General features: G+C 34.4%; 2 protein-coding genes across 5 annotated transcripts in view; both read right to left on the bottom strand.

The window, feature by feature from the left end:
- The window catches only part of LOC118743434 (amphiphysin), a 150,181-nt gene that overhangs the window by 113,342 nt on the left and 14,870 nt on the right, over positions 1–21,969 (bottom strand). The window lies entirely within an intron of this gene.
- LOC118743440 (rhythmically expressed gene 5 protein-like) lies at positions 2,725–5,445 on the bottom strand. Its single transcript, XM_036476106.1, has 2 exons — positions 5,222–5,445; positions 2,725–3,582 (listed from the first exon to the last, which is right to left on the bottom strand). Exons 1-2 carry the CDS (start codon positions 5,409–5,411, stop codon positions 2,891–2,893), a joined length of 882 nt encoding a protein of 293 aa, XP_036331999.1. The 5' UTR covers positions 5,412–5,445; the 3' UTR covers positions 2,725–2,890.

Genomic DNA, 21,969 nt, shown 5'->3' with positions numbered 1-21,969 from the left:
AATGTGCTAGTCTTCCACGCGAATAGTGAAATGTGCTACTCTTCGTAGGGACCGACGATGTGATGTGATGTGGAATGATTTTCCGTCATCCCTTGTCAAATTTTGTTTGGGGGCAAAACGAAAAATGACACTGAAGGTGGCACAACGCCGAAACCGGTTTTTCTGCAAACTAAATTTGACAAGGGATGACGGAAAATCGTTCCACATTACATCACACACCTACCCCGTCGGAAACACCAACAACGAAAATGAGGTAGCGATAATATTTTATTAGAGTTCGCTATAATTTCTTATAATAAAATATTACACATTAGTGCAAACGCAGTAGGCCCGAAATAACATTAGCATATGAACATCTCCTGAAAAGCCTCAATGAAAGCAAACAAATAAATTTTACTTTAACAGAATTTGGTGAAGCCAATCGATATACATATGTATGTATAATACATATACATATATAATCGATTCTTTACACTGAAAGATATTAACGATAGGTCAACAAACCGAGACCGACCTCTTAACCCAGCAACCTGACTATACATTTCCGAAGGATTTCGATGCGCTGAATCCAAAGCTGGCATATTTGCAATATCACGTCAGAATTATGAGATATTCTAACCTAACTGTGTGAAAATTACCGTTTTGGGCAAATTTCAACATCTTATATACATATGTATATAGTCCAGAATACATTTTTTCGAATATTCGCACAAATTTTACTATAAACTGCGCTTCTTCTACATTGAAAATCTTCTAAATTTTTTCAATTCCGTTTATTCTTCGCTGGGATATAAAAATATAAAATATGTGATTGAAGCTACCATATTAGGCCCATCATTTTGAATTTGCATTGTTTCAATTCGTAAATTCGAAATTTGTAGAGTGGCATTACTGAATAACAGATGAGTTTTTGTACAGATTTTCTACAACAAATTTACGATATCGGAACATGATCAATTTAAAAAATAATGCATGAAGACAACAATAATGATAATAGTACATATGTATCAAAATATTTATTAGAATTGTGAAATTTTTACGATTTGATTTTAAGGTGTATTATATTTGTAAAATTATTTTGGGCTAGATAATAAATGTATGCTTTTCTAGAGAAATGGAAGTGAAATAATAGTAAGTAATTAAATTAACTCACAAATTATTTATTATCTTACACTCCTCAAGTTTTTTTCGCAATTTTTTTTGAAGTGAGTGGAATAACTGTTCATTATTATGCGGGAAAATACTCATAATACGCGAAGGCATTTTTTGTTATAGTCATCAGATCAGAGAAGGCAGTTCGGAATATGCGCTCTCTGGGAAGATAATACCTGTAATAATTGTACCATGATGTGCAATGAGGATGTTATTTTTTCCAAAAGAGTTTCCATTTGTTAAAAAACTATATTGAAATTTTTAATAAGTTAAATCAATCATTATCAATATTGTAATGAATCGAAATGTTTTTGAAAACTTCAATGAAACGAAAAAGCGACAGAGGAAGAGAGAGGATGACGGATGGTGGTAGGGATGATTAATGGTGTTTCCGTTTCTACCAAAAAATTTCGCCCTTTCTCTTTTCGTGTTCGACTATAAAATAAAGCTAAATAGTGAGCAAATTTTGTGTTCGCTTCTTAAAATGTTACACATTCTCTGCCCTTTGAAGCTTTGTTACGCAACTTTTTTGTTCTAAATATGTACCGGTGAAAATTTATGTTACCTAGTGAGTAAATTCATCATACATAATTATTAAATTTATTTAAAATTACGTAAAAACATGAGAAAGCATTATAAAATTATTCACTCGCATTCAGTGATTTTCTCAGGGCTCAGTATCGACCCGTATATTTTTTGCATCAAAAAACATTGTTAAGGCATTGGAAAAAACAGCGAGAACGGTACTCATGTTTCTAGGGTATGCTCAGTTATTCGGTTATTATTATTTGGAAAACCCATATTTTTCCATACCGTTGCAAAGTTGTTTTTAAATTAAACTGTTTTAAAGCTTAAGACATTTTTTCTTTATTTCTGTGTTCGATCCAATGCCCGAGCAACATCTAAAAAAAAGTGTTTTCTAACAGCGGTCGCCCCTTGGCAGGCAATGTCGACATCCTCCGCTTCCCATACAAAAAAAAAAAAAACCTAAATTAGCGAGGACTGCTCGTTCTGTCTACAATTTCAATTGAATGTAATTTGAAACTTTCATTATTGTGTACATATGTATGTATAAAATTAATTCTTTATTATGAAATACAAGTAAGTTCTATATATCTAAGTACAATAAATAATCGAGCATTAAAATTTAAAGTAAATATTTCAAAACAAAGTACATGTCAAAGTTTTTGTTAATAGATTAACGAATATTATTATTCTACGATAATAAGAAATTTCGTTAGTCAAATTTATATTAAAATTTAAATTTAAATTTAAAATATATCTAAGAATGTAGTATACATAAATGAAACCTATAAGTATTTACATTCACACAAATACAAAACGCATACACACCAGCACTTTTACTACCTATGCTAAACAGTTATGAAAAGAAAATAATCAGGAAAAAGTGTTTTTGTAGTGAGCATTTCGGAAAACGGCGGTTGAGCTGGGTTTCAGTTCAAGGTAAAAATCTCTTTAGTTGCTTAAGAAAACAAAGTGATTTCGTTCCGACTCCCATTCGATTCAGTTAATGCGTCTGTTCGATAATCGGATAATTACCACAAATTATCATTTTGCTATTTTGCAATTTTTAGACGATTAATCATTAAACGAAAACTAGTCGACGAACAGTTGTATTACATATCGAATATTAATTGAAATTATCCTTTTTGTGTGTTAGAAATATTCTCACTTCAGTTCAGTATTCTATCTGAAGTTTACGTTTACTGATAGATTTTTACGCTTGGCCCTGAGCGTAGTAGTAACCGCCAAATGGGAACGCACGCCCAGCTACGGCCACGTTTTGCTGTTGTTGCTGCTGCTGCTGCTGCTGCTGCTGCCGACGGATGCGCAGTTGCTGTTGGTAAGGTGGCTGCAAATCACGATGCAACGCCATCGAAGCCAAGTGCTGCTGCTTAAGATCACTGATCATAGCAATTTTGCGATGCTTAGGCTGGCCACTACTGACGGCTGGCGCTGCTGTGGAGGCAGAGGCACCCCCCCTACCAGCCGCACCGCTACTCAATTGATAAGCCTCCAAATCTTCATCGCGTGGCAGAGGTTTGTGCTGATCTTCCTCGACTGGAGTGCCATCAGGGCGAACGCGGATGACAAGCGGACCGCTGAGAAAAGTCTCGGCGTGAGGCTTCTGATTGACTGTTGTTTGAGTGACGGGATAACCGTAGGCGAAGTCCATGTCCCAGGCAAATTTGTGCTTGTGATCAGCATCGCTGTCGAAGAGTGGATTTTGGCTGTTGGTTGTAGTGGAGGCAGCGGCGGCGGCTGCAGCGTTGGAAGATGAGGGGGCTGCTGTGTTGGCCGTCTTCTGATGTGTTAGGATTATGATGGAGGAATCTGGTGGTGTTGGCAAGGGTTTGCGGGTGGTAACGAGTGTTGAACTCGGGTGTTCGCGCATGATGGAAGACCAAACTGCAAATAGAAAAAATAAATAAATAAATAAATAAAGGTTTTATTACTACACAAGGATATATCTTTAATGATAGCTAATAGTTAATAATAAATAAATAAATAATTAATTAACTATGATTTACAGCTTTGACTGCTGCTAAAAATAGCTGAATGGGTAGAGTTATAGATGCGTGATGATGCATAATTTATGTACATACATATGTATGAGGATATAACTACATACTTATAGCATTGAGTAACAATTAACGACTGGCTCAATTACACTGTGCAACGTTAAAAATGAGCTTTTGAAGGAAAATAGTACAGTGAAATTAGCAAAAAAGTGGTAATTTGTGGTAAGGTCCATAAACCGTTTTGATTTTTATTGAGTAGGTTAAAGAGATGTTAATAAAAGTTTTGCGGGTCTCAGGGGGGTTGTGGAATCGCCGGCATCTTGAAAAGAAGAGTGTAAACTTTTTTCGCTATTTAAATTTTTTTTCGAAAAAACTCCAGAAAACTGTTTTGTTAGCTGAAAAAATCTATGTACATTTTTTGTTTAAGCTTTTTTTTCTAGCGTCATTATTTTGCATGTTAATAATAAATTATTGATACATTTTTTTTCACATTTTGACAGTGGATTGTCCTAACACCCTTAATTCAATGAAAACAATACCCTTCTAATCTCAATTCTAAAAAATAAAACATAAAAGATTCGAACAGTGTTAAGCATTGCGGTCCGAAAATCTTATCACCCTCGGCCAAACACTAACATATTCACCCTTATCATGAGTTTTATTTTCCCCAAACCGGTTCACTTTTCACTCTTGGTTTCCATAGTTTTACTATGGGCGGATCACAAATTTTCGGGTGAATTTTTTTTTTTCAGGCGAAACTCAGGCAGATTGTGTAAGCGCCAGTCTATTATTATTCTGCCTTGTCGAGTTTCGCCCGAAAAAAAAATTCACCCGAAAATTTTTCATCCGCCCATACATAATACATGGACACCAAAAGTGAAAAGTGAGCCAATTTTGTATAAAATAAACAATTTTGTGCAAAACTCGCGAAAACTCAGCAAATTTTCATCAAAATTTTCAACTTTTTAACAAGATTTTTTAGATTATTTTGAGTATGCGGTTTTGCAGCCCATTAATTTCTAGTAAAAAATGCAAGTTCGAAGTTAGTCAAATTGTTGATTTTTGAGATTTTTTTTGTTGAAGGTGTTTTGCATTTTTTCCATACAAAGTATTTTCGAAAAAATTTATGTACATATGTATGGAAGAGACTCCGCAAAAAAAAATTGCCAAAAATCAATGGTAATTCCTAGCTACTTAAAACTTGCACTTTATTACAATAAAATTAATTGTGCTACAAATCTGCGTACTCAAAAAAATTCTGATTAAAAATTTTGGTGAAAATTTGCTGAATTTTCGCGAGTTTTGCACAAAGTTTAGGAATTATGTATATTTTTATGTTTTTTGTTGTGGAATGAATTGTGAAAAATTTGCTGTGCCAATACTTTGTTCCGGCAGTGTAGCCATTGCTCAAACGATCGCTTGTAAATTATTTTCGCGGATGACATTATTGCTACCTCACATATGTACATACAAATTTTTACTTACTTATACAAAGTTTTTCTATGTAGGTACGCTTGTCAACTTACTTAGTTCATTGGCGCCTCGTTGATATGGATCCAACTGGTCCAACTGCGAATCGGCGAACGTCTGCAGTTTCTCATAGCCATAGGCTAGTAAGTCGCGCTTGCACTGGTTCACTGGCATTGCAGTGGCAGCGGCGGTAGCTTTGCAATGCACACTAACCAATTGCCCGAATGCGGAATAGAGATACGACATCTGTGGAGAGGAAGAAGAGAAGTGGTGATAAATGCAAGTGAGTGAGTGAGCGATTAGAGAATGTGACGATAAACTTGTGTATAAATAAATAAATGTGTGCATTTACATACATGCATACAAACGTACAGCTAATTGATAAATTCTTATTTATTTGAGCTTTTACTGATAACTATGTATCTATGTATGTAAGTTGGCGGATATCTTAAATGGCAAATTAATGAACTGCAATGTGCAATACAAGTGCAAGCAACTACATTTACATTTTAGTTAAAAAAGAATGCGTTAAGGTTTTGTTCATCTAAAAAAAAAAAAAAAAACAAAAGAAGATTTTGTATATATCATTTAAACTGGCCGACCTTTGATACAATACGGATTGCCGGTGTGTGGCTTTTTACAAATGCAAACATTCGCATGCATGAATATTGTATATTTTTATGCATCGCAATCGGTGTGCTAATAACTATAGACATATCAATATCGTTAATCATCGCCATTAGCGTTACCGATTTTACCGGTTCCGCTTTCACTTCTCTTACTTCTCCACACGGCAACCAGAATATCTCATGCCCGAGCGAAATTTATCTAAACGCGCTTAAGGGCCAGTCTTTCAGTACCAGTTTAAACTTAGATCACATAAACTGCGTTCATATTTAACAGCTCTGGTTGATATGTGATGTGTGTGGCTAATCGTAGTTTAAACCAGCTAGCTGGAGCATTTAAACTACATACATATGTATGTTTAAACCGGTCAAATTGCACTCAAATACTGGCCCTAAGTGAATACCACGAATTGCTGGCAAAATCGATTTTGGTATTTACATATTAATTTTTGTTTGTTTGTTTAAAGTCTAACAGGTTTGGAGATTTTTTGGCAGAGATTGTGCCCGCTAGTTGTTATTATTTCTACGATTATTATTCTCTCTCATTTCCGTTTTCTATTCTTACCAAAGCTATAACGCGTTTAAAATAAAAACAAAATCAGTTCTCCAAACCGTTTTCAAACAATTTCATTTTCGAAATGTTGGCATTCAATAAACAACCCCCGCCCCCCTTCCCCCTTCCTCGGGCCCATAAGGTTTACTCAACTAAAATAGCGAAAAATAAATAACCATAAGGTGCGAAATTCCCCATTCCGTCATCAACCGCCTTAAAAAAAAAAAAAAAAATTTGTCATCGGCATACTTAGATGCTAAATGTACGCTCTTTAGCTGACGAAATCTTAGAAATCCCCAAATCGACGAAGATTTATGTTTGTCTGTCTAGCTGACGTACAGTCTTTTCAGGCTACCGCATTTTCGCATCCGTCCATTCGTCTAATATTTTGCGAAATTCGAAATTAACACAAATGAAACGCTCCGTTACCTTTACAGAATAACAAATTGGGCATGCACACAAAAAATTCTTGCTGCCACAGAGAGCACTCACAAACATTCATCCACACAACACAAGCACGTGTGGAGCGTAAAAGAACCACTGAACCGAAAATGCTGCGTATGGAGCAATTCATGACACGCTTGTGTTGTGGGCGAACAAGGGAAGGTACATTACTTGACTACTGCATCCACAGTGACGATAGCCATATGTACATATGTATGTACACAGAGGAATGTGTGTCGGGCAATTTTGGTTACAAATAGCTGGTAGTTGGCAAATGACTGGTAGTTAGCAAATTGGTAGGGCTTTCCAGTAGCAGTAGCATCCAACGTGTTGCTTTTTTCTGTATCGCATCAGCATACAACAGCATGGAACAGATCATTCTGCACTTGCACCCAGCATAGATTCTTAACTTACATACATATGTACATATGTATGTACATATCGTTAGTATATTTCAGCGACGATGTGAGATACGCTCTTTCCATACAATACTACCCACCAAACAATTTGTGTTGCCGGCAATAAGAAAACGTGTCGCCCTCGGAAACAAATTTATTGCCGGTAATATTGCCATCGAATCGATTTCCTATTACCGGTCGCTCTAAAACGTCCGCCGAAGGCAACTCGCTTGGGCGAGTCGTTTTCTTATTACCTGAATGAGTCCTTTTCTTATCGCTTCAGGCGATTTTTGGAATAATTTTATTCTTTTTAATACTTCATTTATTTTTTTGTACCAAATTGCAACTTACAATCGGAATTAATTCATTTTCTCGCTGTGCGACCTCCTATTTTTTCAATCTTGTCCTTGGGCTTAATTTAGATGCTTTTGGCCAATACTATTGACGCCATATTCATAAGTTTCGGAATTTTTGAGAACTTTTTTATTCAAAATTGACATGAACGAAGTGATGTTGCCGATTTGTCACCACAGCAATAAATCGGTGAGTCGCCAATTTGTTGCCATTGACGATTGTTGCCTATTTCTCATGTTTTGCATGGTGGGTATCGCTTATTTACTTCAATAGTGTCATAACTCAAAAAGGTAAATCTCGAGAAATATGGCTTTAATGTTTTGAATTTACATATCGTCCCCCTTATGCCAGAAACATGAATGTGTAAAAATTAAAATGTTGGGAAATCAAGTTTGAAAGTTGTTTGTATTACACTTAACTTTAAATTAATGTAGTTGACATTATAAAATATGTGGTTTCCGTGTACGCATGGTATTCTGGGTTTTGGTATAATATAAAACATCCAAAGGTGAATCAATATGAAATTTTTACACAAAATAGAAGAAGAGGTAGCGGTAATTTCTGCATATCTACATACTTAACTCAATATTTAAATTTTTTTGGATTATGGCACTATTGAAGTAAGTGAGCGATATGTATACATACATACATATATATATATATATGTGTATATATCGTCATTTATAACCTTGTAACTCTTAAAATTAAAAACTCTAAAAACCGTCTTTAAAACTTTAAAAATATTTTTTGTTTTTCATTTGAACAATATTAAATACTAGCAAATAACCGGTGTGACTTACTGCGCCTGAAATGCATTTTTGTGTTGTTACTCTCTCCCAAAACTCTTATGGCTTCATTCATAAAAAAATAAAATAGATTTGAAGTGAGATTTTCACACAAAGGGCGTTAGTATATTTTCGAAGGTATTTAATCCTGTAAATTTAATTTATACTCTCATAACTCGATTTTACATACTATGCACTTTCTTCAAAGCAGTATTATTTCAGTACTAACCTTATCTTATCGCTTTAACTGAATAAAATTGTTCAAATAGGTGGCAACTCGGTTGGGTAGTAGACTTTCTTAAACCTAAGATAAATGAATATTAATTAAAGACAAAAACTCGAACCAGACCGAACGAAAAATGACACTGAAGACGGCACAACGCCGAAACCGGTTTGTCTGCAAACCAAGCTTGGCAAGGGATGATGGAAATTCGTTTCTTAAACCTCTTTAGTCTGATAATCGCATTGTTATATTTAATTTACTTTATCAACTTAATAATTGTCTAAAAATTTTCAAATAGGTGGCAACACTCCTTAAAAATATGTTTGACAGTAAATTTTCCTAAACCTCTTTAGTTTGATACCCACATTGCAATATTGAATTTATCTTATCAATTAAAAAAACATTAAAATTTTCAAACAGGTGGCAACCTTCCACACAAAAATATTTCTTAGTTATTATTTTCTTAAACCTCTTTATTTTGGCAGCCATTTTGCTATATTTACTTTATTTTATCAGCTTACTTAAACTGCAATATTCAAACAGGTGGCAACTCTCTAATTATTTTTTTCGTACAAACATACAGACGGACATACATTCGCCTGTTACAATTTTATTTTATGCATGTATAGAATTTTGTATACGAATGTATACAAATTTTGAGAGCAATATTTTTATAATATCGATTTCCGGTTGCATGTGCTCTTTACACATACATACATTCATAAATACATACATATGTATGCACATTTAGAGTACGTTGCGCCAATAAAATTTGTTTACGTGATCAGCGTGCATATTTTCAAGTAATTCACGAAATTGATAAACTGCTCAACCGCCGCATCAACTTATACCAGTTCAACTATTTTAAACTTTATACAGTTTGGGTTTGGGAAACAAAATAGTAAAATCAAATAAGAACGTATTTAAATCAAATGAAAACGTGTTTCAAATACGCCCATATTAAAATAAAAATTTTGCACTTCACGGATGGCGTTTTGCACTTCACGGATTCGTTTTCATACATGTTTGCACCTGCAATGGAATTTGAACCCTGACCCTCTGGTGGAAATAAACAAATTTTGGCAAGCATCTTTGCGCACTCAGCTAACACTAAGTTTGTGTGTATTTGTTGCCACCGCTAAAGTGAAAAATGCTTAATTTTGAAATGGGCCCATTTGAATTGAATATTTCCTTATACACTACTTTTGAACATGTTTTCATTTGATTTAAATACGTTTTTATTTGATTTTACTATTTTTTCCCCTCAGCGTATACTCAGATGTGGGCATTCAAATACGTGCGTGCTAAATTTTGGCATGAAAGTTTTATTTTTAAATTCGAACATTTTTAAACGATAATCAAATAAAAAATATTCATTTTCACTATGCGTTATTTACCTCAGTGTGGGGAATTCTTACAAACTATAAAGTTTTGATGCTCAAAAAACCTTCAAAATAGGTAAGAATAAACTTTCATTTTGAAACAAGTTGCCAATTTTTACTGGCTTTTAACCTATATATTTACATACCGTCGTTTAAAGTGCAAAACCGCGTATCAAGATAATGCAAAACCGCCTATGTGAGGTAAAAAAAATAATTTTCTAGAGAGTAAAAGTATTTCAAAATGGTTATCTTTTTTATAAAGCAATCGCATTTCTGGCTGGTATATTTCAGAGCGAATGGATAAGGATTGAGCCAAGAGCTTGTGTGAGTAAATCCAATTTTTGGCAGCAAATGTCAGTTACGCGGTTAAAGGATGTTATATACATATGTACATACATATGTGACGTCAAATGTCATTGAATTTGATATGCTTTAAGCTATAAAATGTTTACAACTAACTAAGTACAAATAGTGAAAATTTTAAAATTTTTTGCCAATAGCATATTAATTTTCATTTCATGTATGTATGTATGTATGTATGCACCAGTTAAAATTTCAATCAATGCCAGACCATTCGTGAGTACTACCCGGGCGTATAAGTAACCAGTAGTGGTGTTCGAAATCCAGCCAAATTCAAAGGTTATCTACATATGTACATACATACATACATATGCATGCATGAGTGCATAGCAATGCAATCTAAAAGACGTGGAGTACTTAGTACATATCGCACATCCACTTCAAAGGTGACACAACTAAAAACCTGGCATTTTTGAAATTTTGTTGGTTTCTTTGTGTGCGTGTAACTATGTACATATTATGTATTGACAGTTATTTAAGTACGCACGTGCTCTTCATTTAAATCAACTATCTGCCTGGCAGAAAACTAAACCGCAGCTATAGAATTTGATAGGAGCATTGCCGCTTTAAAGAAACAATTGCAGTGGCATTCAATTGGTTGCATAATCGAAGGTACACCGTTATATTTTTATAGCAAGAAATACATACATATGTATGTATGTATGTACTAGGGATGTTTCGAATGTTTTTTCACATTTGCGAATGCGAATGTGCGAATGCGAATGTTAGGAATAACATTAAAAAAGCTATAATCAACTTAAGTCATCGTTTTTATAACTTACAAATTTTTTTAAATTATTAGAACATTGAACGAGTGCTTAACCCGTACAGTGTTTTAATCTACATAGTATCTAGTCAAAGTTCAAAAGGGGCATATTGTATTTAAAAAAAAACGCCATTTCGCTGTCTTTTCGTATCATTTAATGCGAATGCGAATGTCGAATATGTAAAATGATGCGCTTTATTCGCATAACGAATGCGAATGCAAATATTCGCAACATCCCTGTTATGTACATATGTAAAGAGTTATTGTCACATTGAGAGTTTAATTGGCATTTTTATTAGGGCTGTGCGATTATTCGATTATTGTATTGTTGTTGTAGCAGCATACAAATTCCCCAACGAGTTTTTGGGCAGTGATGCTGGAGTTACAGTCCTTGGCCAGATATATGCACATACATATATCTGAATCGCTCCGGTTACATAGACCCGATTGTCGTGGGAACGACTATTCGATTACTCGAGCAAGTTGGTTAATCAGTTGTTCGGTTAATCAGTTACTCGAGTAATGAAGATTTTGATTACTCGATACGATGATTAATCCAGTTACTTAAAATATGATTAGATACTCAAAAAAATTAATTTTTGTCTTAAAAGAGTTTGCTTTGGAAAATGCTTACCATGTTTTTTTACTATTAGGGGATTCACACGTCGTGTTAAGCGTCATAATGTCTTAGAGTCTTAGAATTTTTCAATGTCCTTTTGAGTAATCAAAATCCTGACCTTTTGAACCCCCTAAATAAGTATGTATATGAAAAAAATTTTAATTTAAATTTTTGAAAAAAGAAACTTTTTTTCAAAATATTAAGGGACTTTTAAAGCATAAGGCACATTATTCAAATATTTCAGTTTTCGGTTAATCAACATCTTAATTTCTCGAGTAACTGAATCATAATTTCGAATTAATCGAATAATTGAGTTATTCACTTTATGATTGATTACAATTTGGAATAAATAATCAATTAATTGCACAACTCTAGTTTATATACGTTATATGTACGTGCATAGTATGTATGTATATAATTTTTCGACAGTGAAACAGACGATACTTATTCGCAAATCCTTAGGGCCGTTTTAACAAATCAAGATAACTCTCGCTCGGCAGTTAACTAACTAATATACGTAAACTCCGCCCTCGGAAAACAGCTGTTATTCATCAACAAATTGTTTAAAACGGCATAGAAAAGCGCTTTCAATTTATTAGATAAATATCTCTTTTTCTGGTATCTAAAAAATATAATGTTTAACTATTGAGGGAAATCTGATTCTCTTGATTCGATGCATCCTACAAAATGTTACATGCACACCTACATACCCTGTGGGGAAAATGTCTAGTTTTGAACTAGTGCGCTTCGAGTACATTTAGAACCACTACTAGTTTGCGATAAATCTCTTTTGCATGCAAACAACTGGCGAATTTAACACGGCGATGTCATAGGAATTGGAAATTGTCCCCCGCTGCATTACCTTTTCTATAGTTCCGAACCAGCCCTAAATTCGACATATGGGATCTAGTTCGCCTTGCACCCCATTTTCTATAGTTCAGAACCAGTTGTAAACGAAAAAAGTAACAAGATGTTTTCTTTTTGGGTTACCATGGTAGCAATTTTTAATTATTTGCAGAGAAATGTATTTTCAATCTGAAATCAAATTTGTTTGAATGAATGTAAATAAATTTTGCATTTGAAAACACGTTTACATACCTTTGGCTGTAGCTGAATTTGCAGAGGTGCTGACTGTTATTGATTATATTCCAGAAGCTCCCAAAATGTTAAGATGTTAACACAAATTTTAGTTTTGTATTACCAAACTATGAAAAAGCATCTGCGACGTGCAAACTGAATGCGTAGTTGAACGAAAAACCCGCCAAGCAAAAATCTATTTAAAGTAAACAAGCCCCCGCTGCATCCCTTTTTCAGTAGTTTCGAGCTAGTTCAAAATTCGCCAGATGAGATCTAGTTCGTTCTGCATCCCTTTTTCTATAGTTTTGAACCAGTTCTAAATTCGTCATTTTAGATATAGATTTCTAAAATTGTTTTTTAAAAGTACCACATATCGCTGCTTTTGAACTGGTGGCGATCTAGTTACTATCGGACTGGTTCGTTTTTGGCGATAAAGATCTAGTACGGAACTACAAATTTGGTTCACCAGTTCGGGGTTTCCCTACAGGGTATGTACATATGTATGTATGTGTGAGTTGAATACATACAAGCACACCTCAATAACGCCGTTAATCTCTTTTTCTTAATGACCGCAATGAACGTGTGAATATTTACGATTATGAACGCTTTAAATAATATTTTAAGTGGTTAAAATAACGTTTGCGTACATATACAATATATGTACTACTACTATAAACATACATATGTACGTTTATACATATGTGCGTATTAACTACCAGCATGCCGTAATTTCATTTAAGTGGAAAGAAAACTGAACTTACACGGGCTATTAGTGTACAAAAGTGAGTTGTGTAGCGGTAAAATGCGGTCGGTCACTAACCTCATTAACAATGAAAAACTGACCAACAACAATAACAAAGTGACAACAAAAAAGAGGAATATATATATAACTTAATACGTAAAAGCAAAGGTAAGCACAGGCCACACACACATTTTTGCCATAAAAGCGGATTTTAAAGCGAAGCGATATTGTAATTTTATAGTAACATATTGAAATGGATCGAAAAAAAACAATATAAATGATAATAAACATCTGACAATTAACGATTTCAATTTTAATAGATGTTAGTAATAAACCCAGCATTTGTACAAATGTAGAAATTTTGGGCGCTTCCTCTTAAAGAAATTTGTGGACATCAAAAACAGCCCTGCATTGTTGTATCACAAATGAAAAAAGGAAACAGAAACTATGAAGAAAACTTTTTTTCCTAGTTTAGGGCGGGGCTAAGGCACAAGTAAGGGTAACACAAGTTTTTTTTTATTTTCAAGTTTTTATATTTGTTAAAAAAACGAAACATAATTGATTGATAGAGTTTGGCCCTAAAGCCTTTCTCAGAGCTCATTCTCAGATTTAGTATATTTTTCTTTGTAAGTCTAAGCATCCGGTCGCTTATTTTTTAAATAGCGAGTTTGGGGTTTGTGTAGTTATTTTGCATGCACCTAGTTACCCGTCCTAGTGTTCTTTAGCCAGTCGGCTCAAAAAGAATGCGCCCGTTTGATTGCTTGCACGAGTAGCGTGTTTGTTCCCGAGATTGGCGAAATTGTTTGCACAACAAATTATCCCTTCACTGTTTAAGTTTCACATCCGCAGATAACTAACTTAATTACAGTGTCGATTTGTTACACATGAATAATTTTCTAATTTCAATTTCATGTTTTTCCCATCACTCAATTCCACAAAATTAATTAAAATACGCCAACACTATATACAAATATTTATATGCACGTACATATGTAAGTATGGATTTATGTATCTGAATGTGTGTATGTATGTATGTACGTAAAATTGATGAAGCGGAAATTGCGCAGTCGCACCCACTTTGTAGGCGAATTAAAATAATTTACAGAAGGAACAAATATTCTAAAAGTTAATAAAATAAGAAAAAACTGCAGAAAGTTTTCTGCCAAGTTTTTTTTTTTTTTAATTGTGTAGTTGTCAAATGTAAACAGCCATAAAACAATATACATATGTATGTGTACATTTGTATGTATGTTTGTACGCAAAATCATAATTTTTAAGTACTATTGTGTGTATATGTTTGTATGTATACTCGAGATCGAAATGGTCAGATAATAATTGTGTAGAGCTAAGCTGTTCACGCGCTAGATAGCTTGGGAATATAAGTAGCAGGTTTGACTATGAACATACGTACATACATATGTACATATGTACATACGTCTACATGACTAAAAAAAGCATGAATATCAAAATGCTGACTTCATTATTGTATCGGTGAAAGAAAAATAAGCGGAGCTATAAAATGTTAAGAGGATTTGAGCATTTCTCTCAACAGCATACAAATGAACATTGACGTTGGGTTCAATCTAGAGATGGGCACGGGACTGAAATATTTAATCCCGATTCCGCCCATCCCGACGTTTTTCAGAATTGTACCGCGGGTCCCGTGGGTCCCGATCTCTATCTCTAGAGCAGGCTACAAACGGACAACAAAGTTGAGATTTCAACGTGTGTGGCGAGGTTTGCAAAACGATCGAAGGTTGACAAAAATGTTCACGCCTTTTAAATTAAGTTTAAATAATAAAAAGAAAGATAAATATGAAAGATCTGGCTTCTGCTTTTTCTTTTTTTCTTTTTCGTCTCAATAAAATATTAAAAGCGCATATTTCAAACATCATTTTTTGAGGAAGATTTTGTAAATTTGCGGGGGTTGCGGTTTTATCGGGAGTGTCGGGAATGGATTTTGGTCCCGTCCCGCCCGCCATATTTTTACAGATCTTCCCGATACCGCCCATCCCGGCCAATTTTAAATCAGTACCGTGGGTCCCGCAAGTCCCGCTATCCCGCGACCATCTCTAGTTCAATCCCGTACTTTTCGGGATAAATCTATAGTAGTAAAACTGTCTAATTAAAAACATGTGCTCACAGCAAGTGAGTACGGGATCGATTTTAAGTAAAATACGGTAAAATTAAAAAAAAATGCTTAAAATCCAGCTCTCAAGCAAAGCAAAAACTCCACATAAAAAAACGCTGAAGAAACAGCGAAGAAATTTTCTGGTGCCAATTTCCTTAAAGGCCTGTATGTAGCTCTCAGCAAAAGCAAAAACTCCATATAAAATGACGTACAAGAAATGGCTAAGAAATTTTCTTAAGTCAAATTTCCTTAAGACAGTAAGCAGTTCTTAAGGAATTTGCTACGCTTTCTACTACGATTTTCTAAAGTTTTTTGTGAAAAAAAGAGCACAAGGCAACCCAGGTTTGCAACAGAAATATACGCCCGTTCCATTATTTCCTGAGGAAAGAGTGAGGCAACAGGCTGTGAAGTATGAAAAATGTCAAAATTCCTTGGACACACACACGAAATAATGGCAATTTTTTCTTGACCGTTTTCTTGAGAGCTGCATACAGGACATAAGGCAGTACGGAGTTCTTAAGAAATGTGCTAAAGAGCACAACGCAACCCAGGTTTGCATCAGAAATACATATATGTTCATTTAATTATTTCTTTACGGAGCGTGAGGCAATCGAATGTACATACATATGTACATACCAATACATATATTTGAAGGTATATTGCATATGCTAACTGCACTTTTGTGCTACACGACAACGTACATAAACACATATGTATGTAAGTACATATCTATGCGTTAAATTTTAAACGTCAAGTTCAATGCAAAGGCGATCAGCCAGGTGGAACATTTGTCAGCTAGAAGCACGCTAGACAAGCAACAAAATGCAGTTGGTGAAAATTATAATAATCACCTTGTTACTGTTACGAAAAATGCACTTCAACTTCAACGGGCAAAGATTTTTGTGGATTTATTATTTTTCATGTGAACCATATCGATCCATAAATATCGGTATTAATTCCCTTTTCACTTCGCGTCTCCACAGGCAAAAAATATTACCTAGCAAATGTGATGTTTTTTTTTGCCTGATATATGTATGTATGTACATTTTATCAGAGGCAATATTTGTCCGTCCATTTGTACGATAACTTTTAATATGTATTTTTGTCGGATTTAATTGCTTAAAAAATGAGAAAATATGCTATTTTACGTCCAAGTATTTTTTGCTTTTATATTAAAATATCAAAATCTTATTAATAAAATCCATAGGCAATTTTTTTGATTTTTATTAAATAACTGAGTTAAAAGCTAAACAAAATCCACGCCGATCTGGCATCGACCCCGACACCTCTACTGAATGGCCGCTTACCGCTCTACATATTCGGTTACGAAAGTCGTCATACCGATGCAGTTCTATTTAATAAAATGAATTATATACGAACCATATGGAAGAAGGTTCTTTAAATCAATTCAAAAAGACATTTCATAAAATTAATACGTTTTTTTTATCGATTTTTTGTTATGAAAGCAGGTAGATTTTCTCTCCGATGTGCTTTTATTATTTTTTTATTCGGCTGCTACGAAATCTTATTTTTAAAAGATATTCTTATAAATAAACCAAAATAAATCAGGATTTTATATTTAAATCATTGCATAATCCTTCTTTTTTGATTTCTATTTTTATTTGATGATATAAATAATGGTATCTGAATATTATATTAAGGGAAAAACAAATCATAAAATAACGGTTAAATTTGATCGGAAAATGGGAATCAAATTTTTTATAAATATTATAACCGCTGAGGTCCCAATTTTTAATTTTTATTTTTTACCTCTTCTTGTGCTAACTAATTTCTGCTAGTAAAAATTTCACTAGCACGAATTTGCAGCTCTCCCGTGTTTATACGCTCTCGATTCAGATCATCATCGGATCATGAAGAAATTAACGATAATCTTAAATTTTTATATGAGAATTGAAGTCGGTTTTATTTTTTGCTTAAAAATTACTTGTTTCTTTTGTCTGTCGATTTTAGAACTTGTTCGGAACTATAGAATTTAGAACTTGTTCGGAACTATCGAAAAAGGGATGCAGCGGGGGGTGTAATTGACACTTCCTAGGACATCGCCATGTTAAATTCGCCAGTTGTTTGCATGCAAAAGAGTTTTATCGCGAACCAGTACTGGGTCTAAATGTACTAGAGGCGCACCAGTTCAGAACTCGTGATTTTCCCCACAGGGTTATTACAGGTTTGTATGAAAGCCGGTGGCAATGATAATGCTGACGTTACCTTGGCATTGGCGCTTTGTGTAACTCGAGCGATTGAAACTCCGTTGCCTAAGTATACATATGTATGTATGTATATATTTATGTATGTATGTATGTGTGCCGGACTTTGGCACGCCGTTGCATTCTACTTAGGCCAATTTAGGTCTATTTAGCACATAAAATCGATATGTCGTCGATTTGAGTTGAATGATAAAATCTGCAATATCACAACGCCAACAACACTTGTCGCCATTTGCCGTCACCAATTCAAGTTTGACGGCTCAATTCGCAGGCAATTTAAAATCAAAAGAAGCCACTTAAATCTAATGCGCGGATGCTACTCTGCCTGTTAAAATGTAGTGATGAGTGATGATCGCTTTGTGAATGTGTTGGAGTATCGCGATTCGCTTATCGGATACAACTTTTAACGGTTGGTTTAGCGAATTACCGTAACCGTCGTCTTCGCCACGGTTGTCGCTGTTGTCAGCGTTACAGTTTATATAGTTTATACAGTTTAGCGTTGTCGTTCCGCTTAATTTAGCATAATCACGTACTGAATATCAGTTTGCGAGATATTAAAAATGCGATAGTCAAATTAACGGCAATTCGTATCAAGCGTTTGAAATAAATAAACAAACAAGCACACATTTCCATTTGTGAATTGTTTGTTTGCCCCTTCAAAAGAGTCACAACTCAAAATTTGGCATTTTTGAGATTATGCGCTAAAAATGTACGCAGAGCTTTTATTTACCTTTCAGCAAAAGCTGCAGCAAATTTTTGTTATAATTTGCTAAACAAAAAAAAAAACCTAAGGTAAAGTCGCATTTACCCATACTATGATTCTCATGTGCTAAGAAATAGTTTTTCGCATTTTTTGAAAAACATATTATTTTGAGTTGTGACTCTTTTGTAGACGGTGTGCGATATGTATACACTACTTATATGTATATGGGTAGCAATTTGTTGCTATTGAGTTTTACTGTTGTAACTGGTTCAATATTTGCATTAAAATGGCTCAGTGAACCGGCAATGTGAATTTGTAAATCGAGGCTGTGTCGCGCGCCATCCTCCAAAGTGTATCGCCAATTTGCATTTTTCTGCATTTTTGTATTTTTTTTTTCCTGTTTCTGTTAGTGCTTGGAAGCGCTGACCTTTACTGCAGTGTTTGTTGTTGCGCCTAGCTTTAGATGTTTTGTTTGATTTGCTCAAGAATGCGTTGCACAGTTAAGACCTCCGGCCGAAGGCTTTATTTGGTACTACATATACTAGACTCGAATCGTGATGCTAAGAGACGTCTCGTCTCTTCTTCATTGACTGCTTGACCTTTTGAACGATTAACTTTATTGATTTATGCAAAAAATAAAAATTATGAATTTTTTGAGTAAAAGCCGGAGGGTGGGTCTATAATATCATAACTGGAGCAAATAATTGATTTTTGATTTTGAGTTGAGTTATTTACATAAATATCGCCGAAGGTGAACATACATACCTACATACATACATATGTACATTCATACCTACATATGCAGATATGCATAACTGAAAATATTTGTGTTTCTTGTTTTTATCCACTTCCATACTGAAAAGTTTAATGCCAAATGAATGAATGACAAATGGTTCCTTGTGAGGAGATTTCTCATGACAGAAACGCACTACTTAGTTGATTTGGCATTTCTTGAACGTATCAAGAATCGAATATGGCTCTTACCGAGTGTATTGCGCACCTCTAATCACTCGGCTATGGCGCACTATGGGCTGAAATGTGTTTTTTTTTTAATCTAATATAACGAGAGAGAACATGTTTTTTTTTTTTAATAAATTTCGAGTTATGTGCATTAAAAGAAAATGTGTAGAGTGTCAACAGTCCTTATTGTAAGGGTTGAAATAATGGTTGAAGTTGAGCATGTTTAACAAATCGATGACATTTTGCTTTTCGGTTTGTTGCATCCCAAAAAAAAGGTGGATTTCACACTTTTTTTCTGATTATAGCAAACTGAATGTAGATTAAGAAAAAAATTATTAGAATACCATCAACTCGTAAATTAATAATAATAATAATAGTAATAGATTGGCGCTTACACAATTTGTTAGTGTTTGGCCGAGCTTCTCCTCCGTGCGCCTTGATGTTGTCAGACAAAGAGGAGGGACCTACAGTTTTACGCCGACTCCGAACGGTGATTGTATTTTTATGAGAAGGTGTTTTTCATGACAGAAATACACTCGGTGGTTTGCCATTGTCTGCCAAGCGGCGACCGCTGTTAAGAAAAAACCTTTTTTCCATTTTTTTTTGTGATGTTGCTTTGACCAGGGCTCGAACTCAGGCGTTGTGGAGTGGAAGCGCGCACTGCTTACCAATACACCACAGTGGCCATGTAATTAGGGGTAACAATAAGGGGCCCCCAAAAAATATAAAAATATATAACGACCACACACCACTTACCGGCTAAATTTTTTGTTGAGTTATTTCCTTAATGTGAGTAATATATATTCCGAACATGACCAAATCGACAATTTTTACTTATAGATGCAGTTATATGTTTTGAAATAAGGTCTTTCGATTCGTGTTATCAGTTTTAAGATATCTCCTTTAGCTTCCAAGATATTGACTATGATTTTATCGATAATTTAGTAATCATTTAGTTAGCGATGCAGTCATATTAAACTGATCAATATCTTAAAAATGACGTTCTCCATTCCTGGATACCTCCTTTAGTTTCCGAGATATTAACTACAAATTGTCATTAATTTAGTAGAAATTTTGTTCACATTTTGTCCTATTTCATATAAAGTGGCTGCCAAGTTGTGGACAAATGACGCTTATGAAAAAATTTTACTAAAGAAAATCCTGCATAAACTCAAAACTAAATGACAATAAACATTAAAAATTAAATAATTTAAGAGTTTTTTGAACTAGTAACATTTTCAGAGACTTTGGAGAAAATCTATCTTCGCGTTTTTGAAAAATTGCATTCCAACTAGTAACATTTTCAGAGACTTTGGAGAAAATCTATCTTCGCGTTTTTGAAAAATTGCATTCAAACTTCAATCGCGATTTCCCACAGCCTGCCGAAATTAACATACGACAATCTTTTACCCAGGCGACGATATGTATGTATGTTAGTGTTTGGCCGAACGGCGATTGTATTTAGATGAGAACATGTTTTTCATTGCAGAAATACACTCGGAGGTTTGCTATTTATTGCCTAATATTTGATGACGCTCAACCTCTGAGTAGGTAACTGAGAAATAAAGTATTCATTCGCCGTACAAAAACCAACAGCATTGCCATACATACATAGCGCAACGACTCCACTACCTTGGTATCAGAGGAAGACATGCAAATACAAGGGGATGAAGGATTTACCCCTTCTTTGACATTTCCAATTGGCGTCGGTTGGCACAAAATGGAAACGACGAATTGCTTTGGCAATTTTGCTCTCACATTGAACCCCACCAAATATAAAAATTCTGAACGAATTTCGTTGGCTTAAATTTTCTTTTGCCACTCTTGTAAGGTTTGGAATTTGTTATTAAGCCTGCTTTGCCTGATTGTTATGATGTGTGTAAATACAGAGATATTTTTATGCTTCAGTATAGATATTTTGCTTATATGTAATGCAAGCTATTAAGTCTTTAATGAGATCTAAGCTGTAAGTAATGAATCACAAAACACTCTACACAGAAACACAGTCTGCATAATGCAATAGAAATAAAAATATTGTTTTGAAAACTTTGATTGGTAAAATTTCAATTTTTAACCGACTTCCAAAAAAGGGGGAGATTATCAGTTCGTCGGAATATTTTTTTTTTTTATGTTTGTTACCGCATAACTTTGGACCACGTCAACCGATTTCGATAATTCTTTTTGCATCGGTTTAGATCCGATCATTGGATCATGAAGTATATATGTATATGTAGATATGTATATATATATATATATATATATATATATTTATGTCGTTTTTTTTTTGCTAAAAATTACTTGTTGTTTTATAATTCCAGTCTTCAAAGTTAAAGGGAAATTCGGCACATTCGCTGTAAAGCATTCCCGAACAGATCTGTGGTATAAACTCAATAGCGGTTGTTTCCAACACAGCTTTGGATCGCTCTATGCGAATATGCGTTAACAACGCAGTTAAT

Source organism: Rhagoletis pomonella, unplaced genomic scaffold, assembly GCF_013731165.1.
Source record: "Rhagoletis pomonella isolate Grant_MI unplaced genomic scaffold, Rhpom_1.0 Rhpom_scaffold_00007, whole genome shotgun sequence".
Taxonomy (NCBI): Eukaryota; Metazoa; Arthropoda; class Insecta; order Diptera; family Tephritidae; genus Rhagoletis; species Rhagoletis pomonella.
This window is presented reverse-complemented; position numbering and strand designations above follow the sequence as displayed.